Raw genomic sequence first — 13,605 nt, 5'->3', positions numbered from 1 at the left:
TATTTCACTTCAAAACTTCTATCTTTTAACAGACTGGTCACTGGACCCTCGAGCTTGTTTAGAGGTTATGATCTCAGTCCTTCAACCTTGGGCTTCAGATTTAGTTTGTTATCAGCTTCCCCCTCCCCATGCCCCCAAGCCTATGAAATTATATAGTTATATAAGTCAAGTTTTATATTTTCTAGGGATTGGTTAGAAAAATTGGCAATAAAGTCAACTTCATGTGTCTTTAGTGTGGTTATGCATATTTTTCTTAAGTGACTTATTCTTTCAGTGACCTTTTAAAATATAGAGTCATATGAATGTTTGTGCCAACTAAGCAAACATTGACTTACGTTTTGTTACAGATAGGTTATTATTTTAGCCACAGAGTTGGTGAAAGTTAAAATATAATGGTAGTTGATCATTTACTTAGTGCACAGAATGTGCCAGGTACTGAAGGTCTGGTATAGTTTTAGTACATATTATCAAACAGTTTTCTGAATATCTGTACCAGTTTATACTTCCACCAGTAAAGTGTGGGAATCACAGTTTCTCCACATCCTTACCAAAAGTGGCTGTGGAGAGAATAATTTTAATTTTAGTCATTCTGGTAGATGTATAGTGGTATTTTATTGTTGTTTTAATGTACATTTTTCCCTGATGACTTTTTATACGCTGTTGGCTATTTGGATATCCTGTCTTGTGAAATACCTGTTCAAATATTTTGGCCATTTTTCTGTTGGATTGTTTCACATAGACTTGTAGTAATTCTTTCCATATTCTGGATATGAGTTCTTTGACAGTTACATGTTTTGCACATATCTTCTCCCAGGCAATGGCTTTCTTGGTTTTTCACTCTATGGTATTCTTTTGATGAAGAGAAGTTTTAAATTTTAATGCAGTCCAATATATCAATCTTTTCTGTAATCAGTGTTTCTGTTTCTTGTTTAAAACATTTATGCCTTTCCTAAGGTCATACAAATAATCTCTTCTGTTATCTTCTGGAAGGCTGATTGCTTTACCTTTCACATGTAGGCCCATGAACTATCTGGAGCTTATTTCTGTATAAGATGTTAGAATCAGAGATTTTTTTCCTGCCTGTGTGGTTATCCAGTTAATCCAGCATCATTTGTTGAAGAGTCTATCCTTTCCCCACCACACTGCAGTGGCATCTTTATCACAAGACCATGTGACTTTAAACCAAGTCTTGATATCAGGTAGTTTAAGTCCTCCAACTTTGTTTTTCTTGTGAAACTATTTTTAAATGGCCAAATAGTCTCAGACAGTTGTTGGCCCCATTCCTTCCTTCTGCCTTCTCAAGCCCATCTTGCCTTTTGACCCCAGAGCTTACAACTTACAGACTCATCATCTCTTCTTTTCCATGACCATTTCAGACTAGAGGTTAGAATTCCATAAGCAAGTGCAGCTTCTCTTTTGGTGGAAGATTAATACAGAATCACCTTCACCTGTTGTATGCCCTGCCATCCTGGCTACTAATCTGGCTTGGGGCTTAGGTTCCACTGCTGACTGCTATTGGGCTTCTAAACTGTTTCCCTGACCCCTTTATATTGGACCTTCTATGCCAGAATTCCCAAACCCAAAACCCTCTGATTTTCCTGGTTCGTAGCCCGGAAAGTCGGCTTCAGTTTGCACTTTTATTAATTATTTTTATTCACCTATATTGTCCCCTAATCTCCTGATAAGGATGTGATTTCTCATAGACAAATCTCCAAAGTACAGGAAGCCCACCCAAATTCTCTATCTCTATGCTCTGACTACTAGGATATCCTGTTTGCTACCCAATTATGAGACCCTCCTGTCAACTGTGTTTGTATACAGTGGCTTGCAAGACAACAGTGGCATTATTTATTTGCTCCCCTCTAACAGGTCTTAGAATAAGTAGACATAAAAATGGCAAGTTACACACATGCATGCACACACACGCATGCTTGCTTGTTTGTACAGGTTATAAAGAAATTAGACGACTATTTGGGACTCCTTGTGGTGTGGATGGAGAAAGTAGTCCATTACGAAGGATGAAGAAACATTTATTCTGTTTGTTGTGTGCCAGACACAGTACTAAAGTAGCTTATCCTTTTTTTTTCCTGTTGAGTAGGAACAGCTATTTAAAGCCCATATTTTATGTGTTAAAGTGGATTATAGAAATGAAACTTTATTTGTAAATCCATTATACAAGTAATACTTCAATTAACATGAAACTTCTTTTAAGTAGAGTTGGCCTAGACACAGGAATTTTCTGGAAAGTTTTGAGTCTCCCCTACACTGATTGGTTCAAGGACACTTAGAAGCACTGGCACTCTTTTAGGTTTCTAAAGGGTAAGTTGGGTCAGAGCCAATACCTGCTGCAGGGGAACATGCAGCAGCCCAAGTTCTCACCACCAATTGGTGACCCCTTTTTGAGAAATATGAAAATGTTTTTACTCTAGAAGGCCAATAAAGCCTGTCTCACCTAAAATGGAAAATAGAGTACCTTGCAAAGGTATGAAAGGAAGAAAAACTTGCGGAGTTGTTGCTTTGGTTACAGAGTTTCTGATTCAGATCTTTGTGTTTGCATTGATGTCTGAGTTTGGAATAGGTTGTGAACCAATAAATTATTTCATTTTTAAAGAGTAAAAGTTTTGGAAAAAAGCAATAGGTTAATCACAGATTAGGCTAGGAAAAAAAAGCCATCACACATAGTTCTTTGAAAGTAAGGTATTATGAGCATGTAAAATGGTACAGCTACTCTGGAAAAGAGTTTGGCAGTTTTTTACATAACTAAACATGTACTTACCATGATACCCAGCAGTCACACTCTTGAGCATTTATCCTAGATAAATGAAAACTTACATGCCCACAAAAACCTGTATATGGATGTTCCTAGCATCCTTATTATACATACTATTTATATATACTATTATTATGTATATACTGTTTATACTATTAGTGTTTATGTATGTACACACACACTATACATATGCAGTTTATAATAGTAAAATACTGGAAACAACCAAAATGTCCTTCAGCAGGTGAACAGTTAAACAAACTGGTATATCTGTACAATGGAATGCCACCAGCAGTAAAAAAAAAAAAAAAAAAAAAAGACCTGACCTATTGTTACAGGCAGCAACCAGAATGGACCTCAAGGACATTACACTGAGTGAAAAAAATTCAGCCTCAAAGGGTTGCATACATAATACTCTTGAAATGACAAAATTGTGGCGATGGAGAACAGATTAGTGGTTGCAAGGGGAAGGGATGGAGGTGGAGTGGGGGCAGTTCTGTGTCTTGATAGTGGTGGTAGTTACACAAATCTGAATAGAGGATAAAATTGAACAGAACTATACACAAACACAAATGCAAGTTTTTTTTTTTGTTTTTTTTTAATGGGATGGAGTCTCACTCTGTCACCCAGGCTGGAGTGCAGTGGCACGATCTTGGCTCACTGCAACCTCCACCTCCCGGGTTCAAGCAATTCTCCTGCCTCATCCTCCCAAGTAGTTGGGATTACAGGCACCCGCCACCACGCCTGGCTAATTTTTGTATTTTTAGTAAAGACGTGGTTTCACCATGTTGGCCAGGCTGGTCTCAAACTCCTGACCTCAAGTGATCCTCCCGCCTCGGCCTCCCAAAGCACTGGGATTACAGGCGTGAGCCACTGCACCCAGCCCTTTTTTTTTTTAATGGTAACAATTTAACAAAGTCTGCAAACAATAATGTTAACAGTAATGTACCAACATTGTCATGGTAAATTTTATATTATGTCTATTTTACCACAGTTTTTTAAAAGGTGTTATTGTATAAGTAACACATTTATTCTAAAATACACATATTTAAATGTAGGCATATAAATCTCTTTGAATGCTTTTTTTTTTCCATTTTGAAACAATCACAAACATAAAAAGTTGCAATGTCAATACAAATAAATTTTTTTTCCGGAACAATTTAAGACTGCCAGCCTGATGCCCCATCACTGCCAAATAGTTTAGTGTGTATCTCCTACAACCAAGGACATTCTCATGCATGACTACAGTACTACCATCACAAGGCCGGGCGCGGTGGCTCACGCCTGTGATCCCAGCACTTTGGGAGGCCAAGGCGGGCAGATCACGAGGTCAGGAGATCGAGACCATCCTGGCTAACACAGTGAAACCCCGTCTCTACTAAAAAAAATCCAAAAAAAAAAAAAAATTAGCCAGGCGTGGTGGCAGGCCCCTGTAGTCCCAGCTGCTTGGGAGGCTGAGGCAGGAGAATGGCGTGAACCCGGGAGGCGGAGCTTGCAGTGAGCCGAGATCGTGCCACTGCACTCCAGCCTGGGCGACAGAGCTAGACTCTGTCTCAAAAAAATACATACATACATACATACATACATACATACATACATACTACCATCACAATCAAGAAATTAACCTTGATACATTGCTGCTATAGTGAATCTTTTGGACTCTGTTAAAGTAGATGATTCACAATCATCCCAGTAGCAACCTTTGTAGGAAGGAGACCAAGTGCTGCGTTTACTTCTCATGTCTCTTTATTCTTCTTCTTCAATCTGAAACAGGTTTTCAGTCTTTTCCTTGACTTTCATGAGCTCGATACTTTTGAAGATTACAGGCCAGTAATTTTGTAGGCTCTCTCTCAGTTTGAATTTCCCTGAAATTTCCTCCTGAAGTCAGGTGTTGTATTTTTGACAGGATATCCCAGAAGTGATCCTGTATTCTCATTGCATCTCATCAGGTGGTGCATGATTTCAGTGTTCCCATTACTGATAATGTTCATGTTGATCACCTGATTAAGGTAGTGTCAGGCTTCACACTGTAAACTTACACTTTTTCCCTTTGTAATTAAGTATATTGTGGGGAAGTACTTTGAAACTATGCAAATATCCAGTTCCTCATCTAACTTGCAGTTTATTTACTTACATGTTTATATCTGTGAGGACTCAGTTTATTATTTTATTTATTGGGTTATAATCCATTATTATCTTTATTTCAGTGCTCAAATTGTTCCTGATTTAGTTAGTAGCAGCCCTTTCAAGGTAGCTTTTGTATTGTATCCTTTTGACATGTCACTATCTTTATTAATGCTTTTAAATTTTATTTTTATTTAATTTTTTTGAGACAGGGTCTCACTCTGTCACCCAGGCTGGAGTAGTACAGTGGTGTGATCACAGCTCACTGCAGCCTTGACTTCCTGGACCCAAGCAATCCTCCCACCTTAGCCTCCCAAGTAGCTGGACTATAGGTGCATGCCATCATGCCTGGCTAATATTTTGTATTTTTTGTAAAGACAGGGTTACATCATGTTGCCCAAGGCTGGTCTTGATCGAACTCCTGGGCTCAAGTAATTCACCCTCCTCAGCCTCCCAAAGTGCTGGGATTACAGGTGTGAGCCACTGCGCCCGGCTGCTTTTAAGCTTTAGAAAAAGGAATCCTGTAGTTAATGGCTGTATAATATGCTATTGTAGGGATATAGTATAACTTGCCTAAATAATCCCTTTGCAGCATTTTGTTTTAGATTTCCTTAAAAGGAGTTTGCATAGTACAACCATATTGCCTTCTGGAAGGCTTGTAACAATTTACACTCACAAGCAATGTGCATGTGTGCAAGGGTTCCTTTCCCCACATTCTCATTAACAATCACAAAGTGATTTTAAATGATAGGAACTTCATAATTAGAGGGACACAGTTAGAGGTCAGATTACCTCATACACTAATTAGAAGGGGTTATCAGGACACTAGGCAAGGGAACAAAATAGGATTTGTGTGTATCTTGTACTTTTTTTTTCTATTTAAATCAGCAGCAGGAAAGAAGAGTATGGCAGAGCAAAGCAGTTATTTCCTTCTTTATGGTGCTGATTTCGTAAGAAAGATAATTTGAAGTAGATATATTACAATGGAGCCTTTTCCTTTTCTTGTGACTTGCTCATTTCTTCCTGGTAACTCTGAGTGACTGACCAGTCGTTAACCTCAAAGATCCTTTTCAAAATTCTGAAGCCATTCTCCACTAAGCAGTTGTCTGAATGAACTTTGGGAAAGTTACTCACTAGTTGGCTTCATTTTCCTCACCTCTAAATTAAACTGTGGTTTCTACGGTACCTTCACTCTAAAACTGTGGAAGATCTTAGGAAATTTTATTCTGAGAGAAGTCTAGCTTGCAAAACTGGTTGAATTTTGTAGTAAACATTTTCCTCATGTATCTAAATGGGCAGCTGTGAGTTGTAAGAAGTATCTGTTTATTATTTATGTGCTGGTTTTATTCTAGGACTTTGGCTGTTAGTCCTCCCTTTTTTTTTTTTTTTTGAAACCGAGTCTCACTCTGTCACTCAGGCTAGAGTGCTGTGGCACGATCTCGCCTCATTGCAATCTCCACCTCCTGGGTTCAAGTGATTCTCCTGCCTCAGCTTCCTGAGTAGCTGATATTACAGATGTGCACCACCACGCCCGGCTAATTTTTTTATTTTTAGTAGAGGCGGGGTTTCACCGTGTTGGCCAGGCTGGTCTTGAACTCCTGACCTCAAGCAATCTGCCCACCTCAGCCTCCCAAAGTGCTGGGATTATAGGTGGTCCCTTTGCTTTTAATGTTAAATCTGACCTGTGGAACTTTTGACTCCTCAGCACAGAGGACTAGAATAACTGAGGTTTCATTTAAGAATTAAATGTATTAAAAAGAAGCTATTATAAATTAATTAGTATGGGAAGGATTATTCAACAAAAGGGATTAAGACCATTGCTTGGCTGTTGAGAAAAAAAAATTCACCTTACATTTTTGCTTTACATCATACACCAAAATAAGTTCTAGATGTGTTAAAATTAAATGTTTTTTATTCCCTAAAAGTAGAAGAAAATAAAAGTGAATATTTATTAACTTTTATATGATAGCAAAATAATGAAGAAAGTTGCATACAACTTTCTTCATCTTCGTGAAAAAATCAATTGATTTGACTTCCTAAAATTAACTTGGGAAAACAGCTTGGCAGTTTCTTATAAAGTTGAGCATGCTACATGACCCAGCATTCACACTCCTGGGTTTATATATTTTAGAGAAATGAAAACATGGGTTCACATAGTAATCTGTACATGAATGTTCATAGCAGTTTTGTTTGTAATAGGAAAATACTGGAAACAACCTACATATCCTATATGGAGTGAATGGGTAGACAACCTGTGGTACATCTATACAATGGAACGCTAGTTAGCAATGAAAAAGAGTCAGACCCAGGAGTGGTGATGTGCACCTGTAGTCTCAGCTACCCAGGAGGCTGAGGCAGGAGGATTGCTCAGCCCAAGAAACCAGCCTGGGCAACATAGTGAGACCCTGTCTCTGAAAAAGAAAAAGAAAAGGAATGAACTGTTGACAAACGCAGCAACATGGATAGCTCTCAAGGGCATTATTAGGCTGAGGGAAAAAGCCAGCTTCAAAGGGTTATGTATTGTGTGATTCTATTTATATATAACATTCTTGATGTAACAAATTATAATGATGTAGAATAGATCGAGGATTAGGGTTTAGGGAAGAGTGTGACTATTAAGAGGTAACATGAGGGAGTTTTTTTTGTGTTGATAGAACAGTTCTTATCCTGATTGTAGTGATGGTCACTCTAATCCACACATATAAAATTTTTAGAACTGTACGCATGCACACACACACACACACACACACACACACACAACTGGTGAAATCCAAACAAGGTCTGTACCTGAGTTAATAGTATTGTACTGATGTCAGTTTCCTGGTTTGACCATGTGTTATGGTTATTACCTTATTACTATATTACCACTGGGAGAAGCTAAGTGGAATATACACAAGAACTCTTGTATTTCCAACTTTTTTTGAGTCTTAAACTATTTCAAATTATTAAGTATTTAAAAATTAACTTGGGTCAGAAATAAACATTGAAAAGCCAAGTGAAGAAAATATTTGTAACAATTATTACAGATAAAATTTTGATGCCTTTATTAATATAAAGAACTCATACAAATCCATAAGGCAAGCACTGAATCCTTAATGAATTGAAGGAGAACTTAACAGAATAAGCACTTACCCCAGGAGAGAATTTTGTAGGTGTACTTTTGTAAGTGTATATTCAGAATTATCTGGAATCCCCACATTTCATTAATGTACTACCAGTGCTCTTGGTAACATGTAGTAGTCTAAGAGAACTTTTTTTTTTCCAGTACACTATAGCTGTGTAAAGTAATTGCACCTAAGAGAAAAATAGATTAAAAGATACAAAACATCATGCAGGAAATGGTCAAGGAAAAAAGGAGACAAAATAGAGCACTGTAAATTTGCATTGTTTTAAAGTAGCTTTGAGAGAATTTTGAAAGATCTTGTTCTATGTAATCTGTCCCCTCCAAAAATTCTTTTTTTTTTTTTTTTACAGGTGTAAATTAATTATTTGAAAGCAACTGAACAATGGAGCCAGACATCATTCGAATGTACTCTTCATCCCCACCACCATTAGACAATGGAGCAGAGGATGATGATGATGATGAATTTGGGGAATTTGGTGGGTTTTCAGAAGTTAGCCCTTCTGGTGTAGGGTTTGTTGATTTCGATACACCAGATTATACTCGTCCCAAGGAAGAGTTTGTACCTTCAAACCATTTTATGCCAATTCATGAATTCTCAGAAAATGTAGATAGCCTTACAAGCTTTAAGTCCATTAAAAATGGTAATGATAAGGACATCACTGCTGAACTTTCTGCTCCTGTGAAAGGACAGTCTGATGTTTTACTTTCTACCACCAGCAAAGAAATAATTTCATCTGAAATGTTAGATACTTCCATTGATGGCATGGAAAGACCAGGAAATTTAAATAAAGTAGTGGAGCAGAGACAGAATGTTGGAACACTTGAAAGTTTCTCTCCAGGAGATTTTAGAACTAATATGAATGTTGTTCATCAAAACAAGCAGTTAGAGAGCTGCAATGGTGAAAAGCCTCCTTGTCTGGAGATTCTAACAAATGGGTTTGCAGTGTTGGAAACTGTAAATCCTCAGGGAACAGATGATCTGGACAATGTAGCTGATTCAAAGGGACGGAAGCCTCTTAGCACTCATAGCACTGAGTATAATTTAGACTCTGTACCTAGTCCTGCTGAGGAATTTGCAGATTTTGCCACATTTTCCAAAAAGGAAAGGATACAATTAGAAGAAATAGAATGTGCAGTTTTAAATGATAGAGAAGCACTAAACATTCGGGAAAACAATAAAATTAATAGAGTCAATGAACTGAATTCTGTAAAAGAAGTGTCTTTGGGTAGAAGCTTGGATAACAAAGGAGACACTGATGGAGAGGATCAGGTTTGTGTTTCAGAAATAAGCATAGTGACTAACAGAGGTTTCAGTGTTGAAAAACAAGGCCTTCCAACACTGCAACAAGATGAATTTTTACAGTCAGGTGTTCAGTCAAAGGCTTGGAGTTTGGTAGACTCAGCTGATAATTCAGAAGCCATTAGGAGAGAACAATGTAAAACTGAAGAAAAACTTGACTTACTTACTTCTAAATGTGCTCACCTATGCATGGATTCTGTTAAAACTTCTGATGATGAAGTTGGTTCTCCCAAAGAAGAAAGTAGAAAGTTTACTAATTTCCAAAGCCCAAACATTGACCCCACAGAAGAAAATGATTTGGATGATTCTTTAAGTGTAAAAAATGGTGATAGTAGTAATGACTTTGTGACTTGCAATGATATCAATGAAGATGATTTTGGTGATTTTGGTGACTTTGGCACTGCCAGTGGCTCAACTCCACCTTTTGTTACTGGTACTCAAGATTCAATGAGTGATGCCACTTTTGAAGAGTCTTCAGAGCACTTTCCACATTTTAGTGAACCAGGTGATGATGACTTTGGAGAATTTGGGGATATAAATGCTGTTTCTTGCCAAGAGGAGACAATATTAACAAAGTCAGACCTAAAACAGACTTCTGATAATTTATCAGAAGAATGTCAATTGGCAAGAAAATCTAGTGGAACAGGCACTGAACCTGTTTCAAAACTTAAAAATGGGCAAGAAAGTGAGATTGGACATTTTGATTCTGTGCCAAATATTCAGGATGACTGCAATGGTTTTCAAGACTCTGATGATTTTGCAGACTTCAGTTCAGCTGGTCCTAGCCAAGTTGTAGATTGGAATGCTTTTGAGGATGAACAAAAAGATAGTTGTTCTTGGGCTGCTTTTGGAGACCAGCAGGCTACTGAATCTCATCATCGAAAGGAAGCCTGGCAGTCACATAGGACAGATGAAAATATTGATACTCCAGGAACCCCCAAAACGCACAGTGTACCTTCAGCAACTTCCAAAGGAGCAGTTGCTAGTGGCCATTTACAGGAATCAGCCACTTCAGTTCAGGTATTTACTAATTTTCTCTATTTTGTATGATGTATTAATTGTTGTGGAGGCTTCTAATTTCAGCTTTTCAAAAAATATTTTTTCAACTGAGTACTTGTTAAAGGAGTCTCGTTATGATGTATAATGCCTGTCTGATTTGTGGGTTGGTTACATTTTTCACAACCCTTTGGGAAACTACAAATAGTCCTATAGTAAAGCACAGTAAGATTTTTCTTTATCTCAATGAGTTTCGTTAATATTTACAGATACTCATCAACTTGGATTTTTTGGTGACTATTGGATTTTTTGGTGACTATAAATACCATATATGTTAAAAAAAAAAAAAAACCCACACTTATTAGCTAATTGACGGTTCCAGTAAATCCTTCAGTATTACCCTTTACAGTGATTTTAAAAGAAGGTTAAACTGAGATTTGGATCTTTTTTTTTTTTAAGCTTAAGAATAGAATGTTAATTTTTTCCATCAAAGACCTAGGAAATTCAAGTACGGTTTTGATTCCAGGAGAGAACAAGCAGAATTTGAAACCTCATTCTGTGCCAAAGGCTATAGTGAATTGAAGAACAGAAAAACAACTAGAAAAAAGCAAATTTTTCTTTTTCCTCATAATTTAGCAGCTACTAAAAGACTTGGGGTGAGGGTATGAGATGAATTAAGGTTTAGTCCTAAAATAAGAAATAACTATAGGTTCACTTATTGTAGTTGTATTTATTTGCCTATACTTTCTTACAAATGTACTTGTTAGCTCTTCCTAGAGAGTAGGTGTGTCAGGGAGAATATTTTTACCCCTTACCTCCTATACATTATCCTTTTTTGATTCAGACTCTTTCAGAAAAGATTCATTGAGATTCACTTTGACCTAAAGTAGCCCCTAGAGGTGTAGCTTGATATCTAGGTTGTTCCCCAGTCCAGAGTTCCACTCTGTGCTAAACTTTACCTTTTTTCAACTCCAGGGGTGTGGAAGAGGGCACTCCCTTGAACCTCACTGCCTTATACTGACAATTGATATATGTAACTAACACCTGATCCACAAGCTTATTTTAAATATACCGTTAATAAACTCAGAATCTACAAACTTTATTTCTCCAGTTATCTTTTGCTAAGAAAACCATTTTCAATTGCAAATCTTTCCAAAGTCTTTGTAATTGAAATACTTATATTTCATTGCCTTGATAACTTTGAGACAGTAAGATATTAGAGAAATTATGGTATTACCAGTTGGTGTGCATAGCTAATCGCTTTTTAGTTGGCTTTTGTGTCTAAGTAGTTTAATTTGCTAATTCAGTTATTACATGGTTTGGCTAATGTGTATTATTCCTATTGAGCAATTCATTATTTAGGCAGAACCTTGCCATTTTAAACGAGAAGTGAACTAATTATGATGCTAAATGAGGACTGTTGCTTTTGACCTAACCCTTTCCCTATTTAGTTTCATCTCACTAGAGGATAGGGTGACACTGGTATTGGGTGATCTTTAATTTGTAGCCTTAGAACTTTTAACATCATCAGATAATGAATTTTTTAAAGTGTGACCACTCAAGTAGGAATTTCTTGCATCATACAAGTTGATTGAAGTTATTTATGTATAATTTGATAACTGGATATAGGAGATAATAAAGCGTATGGGCTTCATGGAATCTGACAGATCTGAGTTTGAATTTTGACCCAGCCTCTTAAAAAGCCTTATGATTTTGGATAGGTTACTTCTGAATTCAGCTGTATATACAAAGAAGGTAGTACCTACTTCAAAGAACTTTTGTGAATATAAAAGGAAATTTTAAAATGAGTGAAATAATCAATCTGCTAGAAAATAAGAATTTTATAGTATGATTCTTTTTTTTATAAAAATAAAACAAACTGTATAGATGGGGCAAGATGCATTAAGAGTTTCTGAGACCAGGTGCAGTGGCTCATGCCTGTAATCACAGCACTTTGGGAGGCTGAAGTGGGTGGATCACTTGAGGTCAGGAGTTCTAGCCCTGCCTGGCCAACATGGTGAGACCCTGTCTCTACTAAAAGTACAAAAATTAGCTGGGCGTGGTGATATGCATCTGTAATCCCAGCTACTCAGGAGTCTGAGACAGGAGAATAACTTGAACCCAGCAGGTGGAGGTTGCAGTGAGCCGAGATCACACCACTGCATTTCAGCCTAGGCTACAGAGAGAGACACACACACACACACACACACACACACACACACACACACACACACGACTTTCTTAGATTTGTTTGGCTAAGGCCTCATGCTTCTATTTTTGCTAATGGGTTATGGAAAATGAACAGAATTTGGATGTTGGGAAAGAGAAACTGCTGGAGGAGGCCAGAAGAAGTTTGGGAAGAAAGTTGAAGTAGTGAAATGGATAAACCCTGCTGAGTAAGTGACTGAGTCAGAAGTGGAGAAAAATTGAACAAAGACTCTCGTTCTTACCCTGCTGTTGTGAAAGAGAATTGCGGCTGGCACTTTCTTTCTTGGGCTTCAGATTCTGCTAGAAGAGTGCATTAATTTAGCCCTTTTGGAGAGGATTAGATTTATTAGTATTTTTCTTAAAATGTTTTCCCTAGTTGCTCCGGACAGTGTTCGGAACAGCACAGAATTCCTCACTTTTTTTTTTTTTTTTTTTTGGAGACAGAATCTTGCTCTGTCACCCAGGCTGGAGTGCAGTGGCACGATCTCAGCTCACTGCAGCCCCCGCCTCCCGGGTTCAAGCAGTTCTCCTACCTCAGCCTCCCTAGTAGCTGGGACTACAGGCCCATGCCACCACGCCCGGCTAATTTTTGTACTTTTATTGGAGATGGGGTGTCACCATATTGGCCAGGCTGGTCTCGAACTCCTGACCTCAGGTGATCCATCCAGCTCGGCCTCCCAAAGTGCTGGGATTACAGGTGTGAGCCACTGTGCCTGGCCTCCTCACATATTAATAACAGTAAGCATTAAGTTTTTTAGTGGTAAAAGTTGAAATGATTTATTTCTGTTCAATCTTACCTGGATGCCACAAGTGTCCTGAACAAAATGCCATCAAGTGGTTTTGTCTGAATTTTGCTTTGACAGAACGTGTTTTAGAATTCAGAGCTTAATTAAACAAACGTGGCAATTTGATTTAATTTGTTTGATTAAACAAACATGGAAAACAAATCTTTGTTTTGTGAAGTCAGACAAATGGTATAGTTGGTCATTTCAGATTTCTTCCACTTTTCACTGTTTGGTATGTGACATTGTCCAGGTCCCCATTTCTTAGCACTTTCCTGTTTTTAGCCCACCAAAAAGATATCTT

General features: G+C 37.7%; 1 protein-coding gene across 6 annotated transcripts in view; it reads left to right on the top strand.

Moving 5' to 3' along the window:
• The window catches only part of AFTPH (aftiphilin), a 68,088-nt gene that overhangs the window by 18,170 nt on the left and 36,313 nt on the right, over positions 1-13,605 (top strand). For all 6 annotated transcript variants that reach the window (XR_002004741.4, XR_002004740.4, XM_019021394.4 and 3 more), the window contains exon 2: positions 8,366-10,335. Coding sequence is in view for 4 of the 6 variants with exons in the window: in XM_019021394.4 (XP_018876939.3) it covers positions 8,398-10,335 (1,938 nt within the window). In the remaining 2 variants the exon portion in view is untranslated. The remainder of the gene's footprint in view (positions 1-8,365; positions 10,336-13,605) is intronic.

The sequence above is a fragment of the Gorilla gorilla genome, chromosome 12 (assembly GCF_029281585.2).
Source record: "Gorilla gorilla gorilla isolate KB3781 chromosome 12, NHGRI_mGorGor1-v2.1_pri, whole genome shotgun sequence".
NCBI lineage: Eukaryota > Metazoa > Chordata > Mammalia > Primates > Hominidae > Gorilla > Gorilla gorilla.
Note: the sequence above shows the minus strand (reverse complement) of the source record. Positions and strands in the feature narration are given on the sequence as shown.